Here is a 19,188-nt window from a genome sequence, read left to right as displayed (position 1 = left end):
CTCATATCTGCAAATATTGTGATATATTATAGAAGGCAATCATGCTGGTTAGACGTGATTTATCCTTGTTAAACACTAGATGGCTGTTCTCAGACCTCACCCTTTTCTTCAAATGCCCAGAAATGTTCCTTAAGGACTTGCTCCCTGATTTACCCAGGGACAGAACTCATAATGACTGAGATGTAGTTCTCTGGATTGTCTTTTTGAGCTTTCTGGAGATGAATTTAACATCTGTCTTTCTCCAGTTGTCAGGGATCTCACCCCGTCTCCACACCTTGCAGTGATACCATTAGGACTCTCGGTGACACTTGTGTGATCCCGTGGATTTGGGCATGTTCAGATCTTACAATCAACCCCTGACTCCCTCATCCACTGCACCCAAACAGTCATTGTTCAGCAAGTGCTCCAAGCTGGGCTGTGTGGTTTTACATGATCTCAAGTTCTGAAAACCTTATCCTTACTCTAACAGGATGACGTAGCATAATGTCTCCATAGTGATCTTACAGGTATTCCCAAATGGGATATTTTAGCTGCTGAAGTGAAAACATCAGGTCATGATCATGATTTTTCAGTGTCATCTCTAGTCCTGTTAAAATCCTCAGAAATTAATGTGAGGAAAAGGAGTAAATTTGGACAGCTCATTCAATTTTTGGAGAATCAGTATGACTAGAATGAGGTTACAGGAATAAAAAAGTCTTCTATACCATGTGGCTAGTGAAGAATGCAAGTAATTTGATCTTGAAGTAGAAAAATTCATTGCTGATGACCTAAAAAGCCACTGCTGCTGATCTTCATGCCCATGGGAACAGAGATACTTCCCCACACACTTTAAAAATCTGTATTATATTCTTAGGGTCTGAATTTTTAAAAATAAATATGTATCCACACCTACCTGGACCTGGTATAAAAATTTTTAAAAATAAATATGTATCCACACCTACCCCTGCAGCATTTACTGTTTTGAAATCACTAATGCCTAACAGGCTGTACTTCTTATTTTCTTCCTCTTCTGACCCCAGCTTTAACTAGTGAACTGTAATAGCTTGGGAAATTCTCACAGCTGCTGTTTGGAGTGAGGGAGCAAAGGAGAACTAGTCTAATATGATACTAAGAAAAGTACTAGCTTCTGTACTCTAGAATATTTTTCCAAAGAAATGTGGAAATCACACCTCAATTCATCTTAGTCAAGGCCACTCTCCCCAGCCTCAAATTATATTAGCAATAAAAGAAGCACCTCTCACAGTAAATAAATAGAAGAATGCAAGGGGGGCAAGACAGTTGTTTTCTTTTACTTTTGTAGAGTGGGTCCCCCCTTTCTTGGTACATCCTTTGCATTCTCTCTGTTTGTAAAGCTGCTCAAAACAGAGACTCTCTTACTCCACACATCCAGCTTCCCTGGATGACAGACTCCCATTTCTCAGTAGCTCACCAACTGCTGTGTTAATACATGTTAAAAGCAAGTCAACTTCTTTTCTGTAAAGAGAAATTAATCAACTTGCTAAAATCTTGATAAAACTGGGAATCAGTAGCAGGCTGCTCAATACCTTTGAGTATCAGGACTCTTCTGTACCTCCACACTGCAGGGTTCTGCATAGAGCTTTCCTTTCCTCAGTGAGCCATCCACTCTCTGTGCCAAGAAAATGTTCCACTTGGACAGGCTGGCCCCCTGCTCCCACTCATTTTTTTCAGGTTTGCATCTCCTTGCCCAGGAGCATGTCTGCTCCTGCCCTTCTTCAGCACATCCTTTCTTTTTGGGAAACTGGATATTTTGAGAGACGTTTTCAACAGCACGCATCTATATGAAGAAGGGCACCACAATATTTCAAAAGCTGAATCCTACCCTTTTGCAAAGGTGCTAAAGAAAGGAGAAGGCTAAACCAGAGAAAGATGCTTCTGCTTCTGTTTAAAACATTAACCACCCAAAGCACAGCAATCAGCTCAACCATTTGAATCAAAAACATTAAAGTCCCATGGCATCTACAAACAGGACATTTTAGTGAGAATCCAACACAGAATTCAGAAGTCAATTTTATGAATAAGGCTTCTTTCTCTAAAACGCCCTGGAAGTCCCTCCCGATACTTAAACCCTCTAGAGTGTAGCTCCTAAAAGACTTTCAGAACATGGCTTCACAGCAGCAGCTGTGTCCTGAACTTACCCTTCCTGCTATAGCTTAATCATGCTTCACGGGAAGGTGCTCGTGGTTTTACTCACTTCTAATTTTTCTCTTTAAAATTACTTTTCCCAAGAGTCTGTGTAAGTAGGCAGCTGGAGTTCACTACCTGAGGAAAGTATACACAGAAATGCAGAGAACTCCAGATGTGTTACACATCTTAATTGCTAGTCTGAGTGCACTAATCACTGGGTAAAACCATGAAGTCTGTGTGATACAGCTCAGGTATATGGCAATTTTTTTTTTTTTTTGCTTCCAAAAACCTACGCAATTATGCACAAATTTTTCTTGTACTATACATACCAGTAATTTTTGGGAATTTCATGCACCTTCCCGCCCCTATGATTGCACCCAGTCCAGTGCATTAAATAGGAAAGGATATCCATGTCCCACAGTGTTGATTTCCTGGTTCAATGGCCAAATCAAAATTAAACAAAGACTGTTATTGACAAATACTGTTATTTCTATTAGAGCTTTTGTGCAAACTCAGTCCCTGCCCCTTGAGACTAAAGGGTGAGGTAATTCATCTGAGAACTACATTTTGAGGCATTTAGATCTGGACTGGAAGGACTATTTTATTTCTTTGAAGCCTATGTGATCCATGTTAGATAAACGATTGAACTCAGTGATATTAGAGGTATTTTCAAACCTAAATGATTCTGTGATTCTATCTAAATAGCTGTGGATAATCAGCTCTGGGTTTTGTAATGGTCATATGACCATCTCTGAAAAAAGGATGAATTCCTTCCTTAGGCAAAAGACATGCCTGAACTCCTTAAAGTCTTCATGTCCCTGATCTTTTTCATTAAACATTATTTTCCATTGGAAAGCAACCTTGTAGTTAAGACTAGGAAATCATACATTAAGAAGTTATTAAGGAACAAAGTCCCCTAAGAGATTCTTACCTATAACTTTTCCTGTTCATGACTGTCCTTTGACCGTAGCCTGCTTAAGACTACACAGTTGGTGATCATGTGGTCACACATTCAGTGACACCAAATAGAGCAGTGATCAGAATCAAATTTATCATAGACTGCTGAGGGAATGTCTTAAAAATGCATCAGGATAAGCTGCTAGTTCGGGTTCATAGACGTAAAAAAATTCATCTCCTACTGTCATGCTTAGTTCCTACCAAAACCAGCCAGTTTTTCAGAAAGACAGAACAATCCACAACCCATGTTAAAGTCAGACATGGCCAGAAACTATTGCTTCAGAAAACTGAGATCAACCCAACTAGGAGCCTAACCAGCACATTTTCTTTCTACCTGCTTGCAATATCACTTCCAGAAGGTGAAAACCTCTGGGGCCACATGGCATGGAGAAGTTTTCATCTGTCCATACTTTCCCGTCATGCCTTTTTCCAGCACCGGGTGTTTTGTTTTTAAGAAAACATCAGTCCCCACTAGTAAGCCACAGGTTCACCTCTTGCTCCACTCTGCAGTGAGACACAGGCTGCGGGGAACCTCCTTCACCCACCCAAGTCCACCTTTTCTAAAGGCTTTGAGCTCAGGCCCCAGGTAACACAAATTTCACTCCCACAGAGAAACAGCCAGGAGCACCTACAGCAGGACTCCTTCAGCTTAAGACTGAAGCTGCCAACAAGCTCTGAACTGATTGCTCTTCGTCCATCCTAGACAGTGCTCTGAAGAAGTATCACTTTCAAAGTACTTTGTAAAAGCAGATAAGGCATGCTTCTGCTCAAAAGTCAAATCTCAAAATTAAATGCTCAGACCTCCCAGACCAGCCAGATGATTTGTTTCTTTCATTAGCACTTTTTATACGTGTCAATTCAAGGCATCCTCTTCCGCAGGAGAAGTGGTTAATAATTTCTGGTTGGTTTCCATGCCAAAGTAACTGCAAAAGTGCTGCAAATCCTTATTTCCTACCAGCTCTTTCCAAAACAACACTGCTGGTTTGGGATCAAAAATCTGTATTTTGGTTTAAAAGGAGTTCATGGCAGAAAGTGTGGAACACCTGGAAGCTGCTCATGGACCGTGTTTGAAAGGGGAACATGAGGCTCATGAATATGAGGAGCTATCACTTCCTATGATTAACATCCACATGATGCTTGACATTTTGGCTGGACATATCAAATAATGCACAGTAAGAATAGAATTATCCTCATCTCCAGTTAACGGAACTGCATTCCTCTCCATCTTATTTTGCTGAGCTTATCTGCTCGCTTCTTTAAAAAAATACAACATTTACTTGCTGCCTGGGGCTTTGTTATGATGACATTTTTCAGCTATGTCCCCCCCTTGCCATTCCTCATCATGCCTACCCTATTTCAATTAGCTTGAAGGTTTTACACTGTGAATAACCGAGTTTGCAGCAGATGCTTCGGGTGATTTCTCGCATTTAGTCATACAGCAAATGAGACTCAGAATTACTAAGACAGGGAAACAATGGGGTGCTTTGCCACCTCCAGGAGTCACAGATTGTTTTAAGTTACAAACATAAGGCATTAGTGGTTCTAACTAGAGAGAGAAAATTAGATTAATCTCTTGTTACATTTTCTGTCATCTTCCTAAATATTCTCAGCTGATGCCATTTCACTGTCTCTTTTTGAGTTTTTGAAATATTCCCCCCCACCCTCTCCCTTACATGGTTCTTCCTGGCACCTTGCTGGTGTCATGACCCTGCTCAGTCTCTTCCACGAAACACAAATTCACATTCACAGCAGCTCTTACAGTTTCATGCCCCATGATCAGTGGTGCTTTTCCCAAAGCCAAGAATCTTGGATGCCTTTTTATTCGGGGGGGGAGGAGGGGGAAAGAAAGAAAAGAAGAACAGTTTTACTTTTCAAATACCCAGTTCTATTCTTCAAAAACACGTTGGAGGACAAGAGTTTGAAAACACTGCGAAAACACTGCCTCTGTTCCCTCTACAAGTACCATAATCAACAGGCAGACACAGAGCCCAATCCTGAAATCTCTCACTCTTTTAAGACATCTCATGAAGGACCATCTGGACTGAAACGATGCTCTTGACTTTCTACTGTCCTTGGGAGCTAATGGAGCACAAGGTATGTCTGCCACAACTAATCTTTACAGCACAGGAAGTTGTTTTTCCGCCTGTGTCCTCCTCTGTGGTTCTTTTCTGTCTGTGTACAACAGTAACTCCACAGGAGAATTTCTCCTCTATCTTTTGGCTTTCTTTTTCTTTGAATAACTCTGCCATTGCCCATTGTAGACTGCCACAGCATCTGCCCAGCACCAGGCCTGGTCCCTGCCACAGGAGCAAAGAAGAGGTGTTGGAAGCCCCCCTGCTGGCGTCTGAGGTTTCCAGTATCCTCCACAGGCTTCAGTTCATTAACCTGGACCATTTCCAGAAGGAAGAGCAATGAATATCTAATTCTGAGGTCACAAGAAAAACAAAGCACTGAAAAAGACTGAAATTACCTGACTTAGTGCAGCTCAAACCAGTCCATCATTTCACATGCAAAACCTGACATTTCCTGCAAAAACAGAACAGAAACAGGAACACCAGTGGGAGGTATCCAACTTGATCAATGAGTGTAACTGAGAACAACACTCTCCTCCTTCCCCCGCTGTTTCCCAGGAACAAGACTATGACTGGTCACAGTGGAGATGCTCTGCCTTTCCTGTGATTGACAGTGTTAACAAATCTGGATATGATAACTGCTGTCTCAGTTAGTGTTCAGTGATAAAATCAACAAGGCATGGCATCCATCTGGAATCATCTTGCTCCTCTTCAGGATTCTGTTTTATTTACCTTGTTCCTAATCAGTCCTTGAAGTTAATCCAGTTCCACTTCAGCAGTGTGTCTTCAAAAACATCTCTAAAATAATCCTAAGGTGCTTCTCTAACATCAGATAATGCCACAAAACGTCCAAAAACTGTACTGAATGCCCTTCAAGTTATAAACTGCGAGTCATTTCTATCCCTTTGATATAGATGATGTCAGAATATGCCTGCAAAAAAAAATATCTACTCTTGCTGACTTTTTAGAAGACGTTACTGACTATCAGTGCTTTTATTAAATCTGTATTTGCTTTGAAAATATTATCATCTTAGGATAGTACTGAGGCAGAGGCTGACAACTCCCAGATGTTAAACAGATGTCCAGATATTATATCATTCCTTCTTTGGCAAATAAAGGGAAGAAAACCAATTGTAGAAGAGCAAGTATTTCATACTATTTTAAGGAGATAAATCAAGCATCCAAAACATCTTTTCTGTTCACACACAACTACTGAAAAAGCATCACACAGGTTTTAAAACATATGAAGAGCACTTAGAAGCGGCCAGTAGAGACTTCAGTATCCCTGAGGAAGGGTGCTGTGTAAGTCAGGGATACCAAGGGGCTCCAAGCACAGGTCTTCTGGTCCATTTTCCTGGCCTGTGACAGCTGTCCAAGGCAGAGTGCAAATGAGCTAATTCCCCCCCAGAATGTGTCAGTCACTTACCAGCTCTGCCTCACAGCATCTGACTTAACAGCAACCAGGTCCCTGGTCTTTCAAACACACCCCAGTCCAGGATGGCTGTTCCTGACACACTTCCCAGAGTGAAGGAATTTGTTAAAGACTCCAAGTTGACCTAGTAACCAGGAGTAACAAGTAGGACACAGAGAGATTGTTAATGAGAGTTGCCGAACTATTCCCTCCCACAGTTTGAATGAAAGGGTTTCTCTGTAAAATCAGATTTGGATTTATCCCTGCCAACAGACACACATGGGGATAGGATTTTTTGGGAACAATATCTTCAAAGCCCTAAATGGATAAGTCCTATAGGATTTGGGATGGACCCTAAAATACTGTCAAAAAAAGTCTGATGACTAGGCAAGAGCTGCTGCTTGGGAGGCCTAAGCACAGTTCTTACTCTCTTACTTACCTAACAAGAGGGCATCCTATTTCTGTGCTCAGCAACATCAGTAGAGACCCAGAAATAGAGTTCACTAATTCATGGCAGTGTGGGGCTAGGGCAGAGTGAGTGAAGACTGCAGTCCTTTGGCTCCAAGGGGAAGAGTTATCCATGAACATTGTAGCTTCATCCTTTCAGCAGCAAGGCTTTTCTGCTCACAGAGTTGTTGGAGAAGGTTGAATCATGGTCATATCAGAGGGGGTGCTAGAGGTGAGTCATGGAACAGGTCCAGAGAAGAGCAACGAGGCTGGTGAAGGGACTTGAGCACAAGTGCTGTGAGGAGAGGCTGAGGGAGCTGTTTAGCCAGGAGAAGAGGAGGCTCAGGGGAGACCTCAACACTCTCTACAACTCTCTGAAAGGAGGTTGTAGCCAGGTGGGTTGGTCTCTTCTCCCAGGCAGCTCTCAGTAAGACAAGAAGGCACGGTCTCAAGATCTGCCAGGGGAGATTCAGGTTAGATATTGCGAAAAAATTCTTTACAGTGAGGGTAATCAGGCATTGGAATGGGCTGCCCAGGGAGGCGGTGAATTCACCGTCCCTGGACTTGTTGCCATAGTCTAACAACTGTGGTGGTAGTGGACCAAGAGATGAACTTGATGATCTCAGAGGCCCTTTCCAACCCATCTGATTCTATGATTCTATGAATTCCTTTGTGACCAATGGCTATTAGGTTACATTCTCTTGTCACAGAAAAGGAGGTAACAGCCTTCATTGTATCTCCAGTTAGAGATGTGACAGACTAACAACTGTGCCAGTCACTGCTAGCTTCTTCCTCCCCTTTCACTGTTGGTTTTTCAGGGCTGGCAAAATTCCACCTTAGAGTAGGTCTGGGCATTTCCAGGACTTTACAGTTTCTCTCCTTGAAATGAATACAGCACCTGCACCTACTTGGGGACCATAAATCTGTCTGCTGGATTTCACAGATATCTTGTGACACTTGATTGCCTGACAGTAATATACAGGTCTGAAGTACCATGCCCTATGTCCTCCACTCTTGCTTTCCAACTGAAAACTTCACTGTACCTTGAACAGAAGCACCCCACCCCACCTGCTCAAAATGCAGCTGATGCACACCCAGCCTCTTTCTTGCTTATTACCAGGCAAAACCATAACACATCTTTCTTTATGGGTCCACAGCTCCCCTGTCATTCCCAGTCTACTCCTCAGAGAACTGTTTTCCACTTACTAGGAGGTCTACACAGCAGTTCACTGAGCTCTGTTCCTGGGTTTACTGCATTAAAAAAACCCCATGAGTGTCAATTCCTCTGCTAATCATTGGCTGGGATCTTGAGTTAGACAATAACAGGTTGTTTCCAAGTTCAACCAGGTGACTAATTTTCCAGGGACATGTGAAATATCTTAGCTAAGGCCATTTTAAATGGACCACTTCAGGCCATTGAAGTCTGGTGGCCTCAAAATGCATAGAGTTTAGGGAAGTTATTTAGTGACTCACAGCAGTAATTAAACCAACGATATCAACACTACCGTATTTCTGTTACATGGGGCACGAACAGCTTCCCTGAAACCTGAGTTCCTGGTTTGTTCTGCTTCTGACTGCTTGTTAACTCTCTTCTCTCATGAATAAGTGCAATAGAGACCTTTAAATTCAACTCACCCTGGGGACTATTCTTCTAATCTAGCTACATATTCATTTGGCCATGGAAAAGCCATATCTGCCTCCTGAAGAAATTGCAGCACTGATTTCAGGAGGGCCCAAGAAACTCATTATTATGAACAAGCTTTTTGCTGCTGAGGCAGTGGGACTTGGTATTCAGAAACACAGACAGAACAAAACTTGCCAGGGAACTTCTATTGAATTTTTGACTTTTCCTGCAAGCTGCAGGAGGGAGGGCCAGGAGTGGGAAGAGGCTGTAGTGTGGGGCAGTGTGACATTCTCTCCCACAATGTACCATCATATCAGCCAAAAGTAATGCTCCTTGGTATTTTGCCACTGAAACCTTCAAATGTCATTACCCCTGTGGGTAGTTCCTCTTTACACTCCAGTGCATCAACCTCACTCCTGGCACGACAAAGCCGTACTGCCACTTAGGAGATACGGCTTCAAGTCTCAGTTCTGGCATTCAAGATCTTGATTTCTTTCCTGTGCAGAAGATTTAAATTTATCACTCAGGGAGGGTGGGGTGTGCTTTCATAGGAACCAGAAGAGGTGGTCTTGATGGCAAAGAGGAGTAACGAAAAATATACCTAAGCACTTGTGAGTAGTAGTGGGACAAAGGTGGGGAGCTGGTGACACTTTCTGAAGGGATCCAGTGGCACCACAAGGACAGCATCACCCTCCAGCACCTCTGCTTCTTGCACAGGAGGTCCAGGACTGGGTGTGCTGGTGTTCAGTAGGTGTCGTCAGCTCAACTTCTTGCTGCCCTGGCAGCTGGCATGGAGCTGTCCTCACCATGGGGCTCCACATTCCCCTCTGGGATGAAAACCAAGCAGTTTTCACTCTTCCCTCATTGGAGAGGAGGGAGCTGAGCAGATACACTGAAAACCTCAAAGGCCTCAAATGCTCCAGCGAAGCAGTTCAGAGAAGGGGGTGTTCGGACGTGATGCAATGCTTCTCGAATGTAGATCTCAAGGCATGGCCAAGGAATATTATTTGCTCTTTGTTTGGATTTCCTCCTCTTTAACCAAGTCCTCCTTTTCCTTGCAGCTCAGTATTTCGCCAGCATCATGGTCATCGTTGGTCTGTCTGTGGTGGTGACAGTGCTGGTTCTACAATTTCACCACCATGACCCCCAAGCAGGAAAGATGCCCAAATGGGTAAGCAGCTTCGGTGGTAAATATTCAACAGGCTCCTACTGAAGGAAAAAAAAATAATCTAAAAGTATAGTAAATTTTTTTATAGGTGAGGCACAGAAGTTGTTCCCCACTAATATGAACAGTAAGCTACAGACAGCATATTTGATACTTACATTTGTTAATGGAGGTAAAGAACAAAAACATACTAAATTTACTTTTCCATTGAAACAGTCTTTCTTATTTGGGGTTTTTTAACACTTACAATGGGGTGGTTAAGTCATTTCAAAGTAATCTCACTCAGCACCCACTTTGCAAGTGCTAATCCTGTGGGCATCACCTTTGCTTTCTCATCCAGCAGGCACCAGTACTAACAAAATGTGACATTTCAAAGCCTTAACAAATACCAGTCTCTACTGGGCAGTTTGTCTGCTGCCATCTGATCCATTCTCAGTGCATTAGCATGTGGACCCTCTTTTCTCTACAGACTTCAGACAGCAGCAGACTTTGTCAGCCCAGTGAGGTCTGGCACCAATGCCAGCTGGCTTTCAAAAGGAATGTTCCTTCAGATTTTCAAGTTAAAGGAAAATGATGCTCTTTTCCCCCTCTCCTTTTCCTAATTGATTTTAATAGGCAAGGTGTGCTTTGTAATTATAAAATGAAAAAGGATGAAAGAAGGAGCAGATACAAATAGTCACAGTCAGATGTCTACCACCCAGGCTCCACAGAAGTCTGGTTGTACAGCATCCTCTGGTATCTCATTCGCCACATTTGTCATGCTAGACAATTATCCTGACATGATGTTGATTATCACATGGTTACCAGTGTCATTCTAAGTACAGAGCAGCTGTCTAATTTAGCCTCTCTCTAAACTGCCATTTCAGTCCTTTTTTTTTTTTTTTTTAAGTCTAATAACAATTAAGCCTACTCACAATTATTTCTCAAAGTGCTATATTATTTGAAATCCTCTTTACTTTCAAGACATCAGAGCGGGTGAATTCTGGAATAACCTGCCTGTAAGCAAAACTTGAGGGCTCAGATCTGGGGAAACACGCTTCAGATGTCAACATGTTCAGGGTGTGCAGCAGTGTAAGAGCCCCCACAGACAATTTTATTTTTTCATCTGCCTTTTGAAAAACGTGGACACAATGGATCATGTGTCTCACAGGCCCTGCAAGTCAGCTCTTTCTCTCTACCAGTCTCTTGCTTTCTCTTCTGGAAACACAGCACACAACAACTTCTCGCTCTGGAGGAACCCTGTGCAGTGGCCTCACAGCTGAACTGGCACACATTACAAAACACGCCATCAGGAGGCAAAGGCTGTGGAAAGCATTACTGGGAAGCACAGATGATAGAACTGTAAAAGATGTAGACCAGACAAGCTGATAGGACTGAGGGATCTCGAGAGGAAAAAGATGAATTCCAAGTGTCTAGGGAAGAGGATGACCCCGCAACAGTACGTATTTGTCCTCTGCAAGACATGGACAAGGCTCAGTCATTAGGATTCATGGCAAAGTCTCCTTTTTTTCTTTTTAGTTTCCCCTATTCACCCATGTCAGGTGTTTCTTACAGAGGCACCTTGAATGACATTTGCTCCGTAAAAACCAGGAATCTAAGAGAACCAACTTCAGAAAGAAGGAAATTTTTTGCATGAAAGAGTTAGTGTTTAGCCTCTCTCTAGGTGTTACTTCTTCCTTTATTATGAAACTGAGAATTTTACCTTTCTTTTATATTAACCTTTGATGATTTACCAAAGCCAACTTTTTTCCAAGACAGGAGTTTAAATCCAAGGTGTTCAGTTAAGGCATTTGTTGGCTACTCAGTTGAGAAGTGAGAGCTGCTGGCTAATTGACACTTGTGTCAGTTAGCTGAAATAGCATTGAAAAGAACACTGAAGAAGGCCCAGCTACTGAGCTGTTTGGGAGTGGATAACATCAGGCATGGGCTACAGCTCAATTCACCCTTCTCTACTGACAACCAAGACTATTGCACAGGAGAGAGGGATGGAGAGACCAAGCATTAAGAGAAGAAAGAGTTCTGGGGAAAAAGGCAAGAGCACTGTGGCTCTTTGCTATGCCTAAGTCAGGTTCACTTGGTTTTAGACTTTTCTTTTCATGTGCTTCAAACCTGGACATGCACAGGTGCTGATGCTCCATATGAAGAGAGCTTTAATCCCACCTGGTGGATGAGGGGAAGGCTGTGGATGTGTCTATCTGGACTTCAGCAAGGCCTTTGACACTGTCTCCCATAAAAATATACTCCTGGAAAAGCTGCAGCCCATGGCTTGGACAGGGGCACTCTGTGCTGGGTCAGGAACTGGCTAGAGGACCGGGCCCAGAGAGTGCTGGTGAACAGGGCTGCATCCAGCTGGGATCCAGTCACCAGTGGTGTTCCCCAGGGATCAGTGCTGGGCCCAGTCCTGTTTAACATCTTTATCGATAATTTAGATGAGGGGATTGAGTCCATCATCAGCAAATTTGCAGATGACACCAAGTTGGGGGGGAGTTGACCTGCCGGAAGGCAGGAGGGCTCTGCAGAGGGATCTGGATAGGCTGGAGAGTTGGGCTGATTCCAATGGAATGAAGTTCAACAGGGCCAAGTGCCGGGTCCTGCACTTTGGCCACAACAACCCCCTGCAGCGCTACAGGCTGGGCACAGAGTGGCTGGAGAGCAGCCAGGCAGAAAGGGACCTGGGGGTGCAGATTGAGAGGAGGCTGAACATGAGCCAGCAGTGTGCCCAGGTGGCCAAGAAGGCCAAGGACATCCTGGCCTGGATCAGGAACAGTGTGGAAGCAGGATGAGGGAAGTGATCCTTCCCCTATAGTCAGCGCTGGTGAGACCACCCCTGGAGTGCTGTGTCCAGTTCTGGGCCCCTCAGTTCAGGAAGGACATTGAGGTGCTGGAGCAGGTCCAGAGAAAAGCAACCAGGCTGGTGAAGGGACTTAAACATAAGTCCTACGAGGAGAGGCTGTTCTTCAGCCTGGAGAAGGCTCAGGGGAGACCTCATCACTCTCTACAACTCTCTGAAAGGAGGTTGTAGCCAGGCGGGGGTTGGTCTCTTTTCTCAGGCAACTCTCAGTAAGACAAGAGGGCACAGTCTCAAGCTGTACCAGGGGAGGTTTAGGTTGGATGTCAGGAAGAAATTCTTTATAGAGAGAGTAATCAGGCATTGGAATGGGCTGCCCAGGGAGGTGGTGGATTCTCCCTCCCTGGAGGTGTTAAAAAGAGACTGGATGTGGCACTCAGTCTAGTAATTGTGGTAGTAGTGGACCAAGGGTTGGACTTGATGATCTCAGAGGTCCTTTCCAACCCATCTGATTCTGTGATTCTATGAAATGGAGACTCTCTCCTCTGGACTAGTCCAGAAGGTGACTGTGACGGGAACCACCAGTGCAGCTGTATTGGTTAGGGGAGGGCTGTAGTGGAGAAGCTCACAGCAGGGTTAGGCTGCTGACCTCTGAAGGCAGCTGAGTCTGTGTCCTTCCTTCATAGAAATCCAGATATGACAATGCAGGTGTGAGTATAGGTTCATGTCATCATACCCAGTCTGTTCTCCAGCAACCCATACGCTACAGATGTCTCCTCAGTTAATTGGTATGACAAGAACAGATTGCACCTAAATGTCTGTTTTCAAGGAAATAGAGCATTTGAAAATCCAAGCATATTAAAAGCTGTGTTGCTGTCTTTGGAGTATTTATTTATATGTGGAAAATGTGTTTGACTGTAGTTTATAAATGTAATTTCCCTAAGGAGAAAAAAGAAAAAGCAGTACTCCTGTATTAGAGGATTTTTTTTTTTTCAACTCATACCTCTTTTCAGAGCTGAGGCACACATATTCACATTTTCTAATAAGAAAGTTGTTTGACTTAGCATTTTGGAATTACACAGTCCCAGAGAATTAATTACTCTCTTCCCTTTGGCACTGGCACTGCTGACATATTGCTAGCAATTAAGACCTTTGTCTTGTTCCATTTTGTCCCATTTTGTTTCCATGAGGAGTCAGAGTACATTGTAATTAAGTAAGTGCAATTAAATGCAGGATTGGTTTTTGCAGGCTGCCACACTGTAGGTTTTTATTTGTCTGTGGTGACTATGGAAGAAATAATAAAATATTTAGAGACGCCAATGAAAGCAAAATAATATGAATAACAAGAAAACAGTCTTTCATCACTGCCATAGTTTGAACCCAGCTGGCAACTAAGTATCATGAAGCCACTTGCCACTTCACCTCCCCTCCCTGTTGGGGAGGAGAATTAGGAGAAAAACCACTTCATGGGTTGAGATAGGAACAGTTTAATAATTGAAACAGAATAAGATGAAATAATATTGCTAATATAAATTATAATAATTATTAGTAATAAAAATAATAACGAAAACATCAAGGAAAGGTGAAAAAGAGAGAAATAAAATGCAAGAGAAATAAGTGATGCATAATACAATTGCTCACCAGCTGCTGACTGATGTCTAGCCTGTCTCTGAGCAGCAATGAACAGTTCCCAAACAACTCCCCACAACTCATACCCCTTTGGAATATCCCTTGGCTGGTTCAGGTCAGCAGTCCTGACCGTTGCTCCCTCATGGCACTGTGTGCATCTCTTCACTGGCAGAAAACAGGAAACTGAAAAATCCTTGACTCAGGCTAAGCACTTACAACAACTAAAATATCGGTGTGTTTTCAACATTATTCTCGTACTGAATTCAAAACACGGTGTTGTACCAGTTACTAGGAATAAAACTAACTCTAATCCAGCCAAAACCAGCATAACAATGAAGAATAAAAGATTCATTAGTAGGAGAGAAGCAGAATGGCTCACAGAGAGTGGCACAGGACTATGACCCAGAACAGCTCACACTACAGAATTAAAAAAAAAACCCAAACATGTAACTGCCTTCCACTGGTCATTGGTTTTGGTTTTGCTATTATGATTTTTCCCATCTGCACTGTGAAAACATAGGAGTCAACTTATCCTGCATCTAAAATGATTCTGAAGGCAAACTGTGGTCCTAGGTCAAACATTACCACAATAACTGGAGCAGGATTACACAGGGAGCCCTGGGCCAAAGCTCTGAAGTGAAACCAGAGGCCATGTCTGTTCTCTCCTGGACATCAGATTATTTGTCTTGCAACCAGGATGATGAAGCTGTTAAAGAGTCCTGGCTGCACAGAGGGTCTTTCACAAGTACGTTGCAATTGTCCGTTTTGTACACATAACACCAGGAGGACTTTCTAATCACAAGATGTTACTGATTTAGTTTGCTTCTCTTCACGTAAGATGCTACTGATCCCACAGCTGTTTTACTGCCTTTCACAATTAACAGTGTTACCAACGGGAATTCTAGCACGCTCAGATTTCAGACTGAACACCTGAAGATCAACTTACTGGGAAAAAAATTGTGGATGCACTCTCCAGAGTTAGTTTGTTTGCTGACCTCAACAAGAAACATATGAGGCACAATCTGCCAAATACAGGTTAGAACACTCTTGTGATGCACCAGTGCACAGGGAGTAGACAGAAATTAACAGCACCATTCAGATTTTGAGCTGCTAAATTTGATCTATTTACTCTTACTCTTTTAAAAAAAGGCCTGCTGTACTATGTGGTTGAACTCTTCAAAGGGGTATAAAATGGCTTTCAAAAAAAAAAAAACAAACCCAAAAAAACAACTAACCAATCAAATCCACAAAAAACCAATCAAAGCTTTTTATTTAGAATAAATTACAGAAATGGGGGTGGGAAATGTGCTAGAATTAACTGTTACTCTGCTGTAAAGGGAATTTTTCAGGAGAATCTAAATGTTGAACCCGCAAAATATTTAGGTCTATCTCTTTTCTTACAGTCTGAGAAATGTTTCAAAACTATACAGCCAAATTTGTACTCTCTGCTCAATTGCATAGATCTGGGATTGTTTGGTAAGGATGGGACTTCAAGAACCACTTTGTGTAGTAAGATTTTACATCACCTTTGCTCTATAAACTAACTGAACACCTCGTGTTCAAAACAGATCCAGAAAAAGATCATCCTTGGTAAGAAGCTAGATGCTCAAAAAACCACAGAAATCCATCAGTATTTCTAAAAGACAACACATGATAGTCACAAAACATTCCAAAAACTTTTAAAATGCCAAAGAGTCCCCTATATTTCTACCCTGGTAACTCTCTTTCAGGTCCGTGTCATCCTGCTGAACTGGTGTGCTTGGTTTCTGCGAATGAAGAAGCCTGGGGAAAACATAAAGCCCCTGTCCTGCAAGTACAGCTATTCCAAGCACCACCTGAGTGTGAACAGCATGGAGGTGAACGTCCTGCCGGGGCACCAGTCCAGCAATGGCAACTCCATCTACAGCTACCACGCCATGGACAGCCCCTGCTGCCCCCAGAAGAACGATCTCGGCAGCAAGGCCGGGAAGGTGACCTGCCCCTTGGCAGAAGACATTGAGCTTGTTCAAAAGAAAGCTTTAATGGACACTATCCCAGTGATGGTGAAGATCCTGGAGGAAGTTCAGTTCATAGCGACGCGGTTCAGGAAACAGGACGAGGGTGAGGAGATCTGCAGCGAGTGGAAGTTTGCAGCCGCTGTGATAGACAGATTATGCCTGGTTGCATTTACCCTTTTTGCCATCATTTGCACATTTACAATACTCATGTCTGCTCCAAATTTTATAGAAGCCGTCTCAAAGGATTTTGCATAAGGTTTTCAAAGATGAGCATGATAATTTGAAAGGGAATATTGCCAGTAATTTTGCTAGGTAATTTAAATCAAATAGAGAAGTGTACTTATATGTGCTAACATACACTGAAGGGGATGAAAATAATTTCAGGACAGAATCATTCCTGATGTTAGTGATTGTAGTTTCTGAATAGTAATCATATTGAACTCTGTTACTTATTTCATAGATTAGTGCCACATGTAATTATGTCATGATCTGTGACAAGTGGTAGGCAAGAATTCAAATCTACAATATATTTGTTACAAGTTAACACTCGTATCAATGTGTTACTATGAATTTTTGAACTTTTAGATATTGTTAAATTAACTTAAATGTTCATTAATGACTATAAATTTTGCAGAATTTTGTTGTTTTCAGTACATTCGTGTTTTATCATTTTTGTTTAGTGTGGTTGTGACATGCACTTATCAGATTTGAAAGACCTATCTCCACAGTCTCATGATGCTGTATATTGTATATGAAAATAAACCATCATCATATTAGCTCATCGTAGCAGAGTGACTGGAATGTTTTCCTGGTAAAAAAACATTGACAGAATGTATCTTTCCCCAAAAAATAACTTTTTCTTTTTTTTTTTTTTTCTTTTTTAATTAGGAAATATTGGTTGTGACATTGGAAAGAAAATTCATTCTCCATGCTGACAATAATATATATCATTAACAGGTGCCTTCTTAGCTGTCTCACTACTTAACTGTTTCTGTCACCTTGAAACTCTTCTTAATTTATCTCTGATCTCTTGGAAGACAGTTGGCAACCTAATATTGACTACCTCTGGGCAATTAGGGCAAAAACCTGGGTCTGCATGATATGTAGGAAATTGTCCACTGATTTAATTGGGCTCAGATTTCATATTTACTCTATACTACCGAAGTAGTATTTTTTGAAAATTCTATTAGTACAGCCTCCTTTCCAATTTGGTTGGTAGGCTTTGTTAAAAGGAGTGTATAAAAGACTGATTTTATTTTCCTAAACTTTAATGTATCCATTTTTATTATCTATTTGCTGTCCCTGGGTACAGCCTAATAATAATATATCTATTAATAAAACATAATTGAATCATGCCACTTCCTGGAATACAAGAGGAAAAAAAGCACTATTCTGAGCAGCAGCTTCTTGCTACTCACTACTGTGGGTGGGAATGACACCTCTTTTGGCGTGATTTTATTTTCAATACTAATCACAGCAGAGCTACAAAAGGACATGATCTGATGCAGACCCCTTTCCCCTTGAGGTAACACAACACTTCTCTGAATGTTCACTGAAAGAAAATAACAGCCTATTACCTTCTTTGTCTGCCTTTCAGCTTCCTGTTCTCCCAGTGTTATGGTAAAAAGCTAACTTTTCCCCTCTCTGCATGATGGGGTCCCTCCCACCACCACTGGCGGAGGGAAGGAAGAAGATGATGGTGCTATTAGTCAACAGGGAGTGCTTCCATCTGAAAGGTGATAGTGAAGCTGATAGTTCTACAGATTGAAGCAATATGCTACTCTTTCTTTAAGGACAAGGTGCCTGAACTTTTGCTCTGTGGCCTTCCTTAGGTAGTGATAGCTCACTTTAAACAGAGGTTTCACTATAATGGTGGTTACCTCTGCAGCTCTAAGATTAGATCATTGCACCAGTGGATTTACTGTGCTGCTTGGATTTATGTTCAGAAAAGCACCTAAGGATGTTGACCTGAAAAGGTCCTGACTGCAGTGACCTGTTTTGTATTCCGCTTGACTTTTGTGGTTACTTCATTTCTAGGTGCAGCTCCAAGTGGTAACAACGGCTCATAGTTAAAACCTCTACTGAAAATTCTGTCCATATTTCAGAGAGATCTTATTTTTATTCATAGGAGCATTAGTGCTCTAAGCAGTTCTTTACAAGCCTGCAGGAGAAAACTCCCATGATATGTGATTATTTCTCCTGCTCATTTTGTTGCTTCTGCTTACAAAATTGTCCTTGCTGAGGTACCAAATGTAATTCAAGAGGGCTTTGCCTTATCGAAACATCTCGTTGAACAGCAGAATTAGTCTGGGAGTTAGCTGTACCAGGCTTCTCTCTTGGACAGCAGCTGAAATGCTCATTTCATTTAATCCTTTAGTTATGTGGACAAGCAATAGACAAAAAGCCCAAATATCTAATTACTTCTGCAGCTTGTGTGGCAGGATTCTAAATGAACTTTAGAACACTTTTTCAAGGACAACTAACATTTTTGCTTGAAAAGCATTTTTGAAAATAATCTCCAGTGACAGGATAAAAAGGTAAAAGCTAATGTTAAAGCACACAGTCACAATAACTTAGCCTCTTAATGCAAAGCATGCTTCCTTACATGAAACAAGAAGTTCTTGTATAAGAGTATTTTTAACTGGATTCATATATCTTAGGATCAGACGGAGGATGTAAACTATTTGAAAATAACAGCGGAAAATTAATTGAAATCAGTTTTTTAATTTATAAAAGTTGGTGCAAATAAAAAAATACCATGTATAGATTCCTACCTCATAGTGTAAGATTGCCAAGGCTGGATTGTCTCTAATAGAAATGTCCTAAAACTCAAATTGTATGAGTGGTGTGCAGTTTACAGTTCTTTACACTGTACTGAAACTGCTTGCTGATTACTTTCGCAGATCACATATAAGGCAGACACTTTTGATATCCACTTATCACTTGGCCTTTT

The 19,188-nt window shown here is 42.0% G+C and overlaps 1 protein-coding gene across 2 annotated transcripts in view; it reads left to right on the top strand.

Moving 5' to 3' along the window:
- The window catches only part of LOC114067172 (neuronal acetylcholine receptor subunit alpha-7-like), a 58,103-nt gene extending 41,087 nt beyond the window's left edge, over nt 1–17,016 (top strand). For both annotated transcript variants that reach the window (XM_027902560.1, XM_027902484.1), the window contains 2 exons: nt 9,718–9,827; nt 15,969–17,016. In XM_027902560.1, coding sequence (XP_027758361.1) covers nt 9,718–9,827; nt 15,969–16,490 — 632 coding nt within the window. In that variant the 3' untranslated portion in view covers nt 16,491–17,016. The remainder of the gene's footprint in view (nt 1–9,717; nt 9,828–15,968) is intronic.
- Nucleotides 17,017–19,188: the final 2,172 nt, after the last annotated feature.

This window comes from Empidonax traillii, unplaced genomic scaffold (genome assembly GCF_003031625.1).
Source record: "Empidonax traillii isolate 1590-97213 ecotype Southwest subspecies unplaced genomic scaffold, ASM303162v1 scaffold2:size4533513, whole genome shotgun sequence".
NCBI lineage: Eukaryota > Metazoa > Chordata > Aves > Passeriformes > Tyrannidae > Empidonax > Empidonax traillii.
The sequence above is the reverse complement of the archived record's forward strand: the minus strand, read 5'-3'. Positions and strand labels throughout refer to the sequence as shown.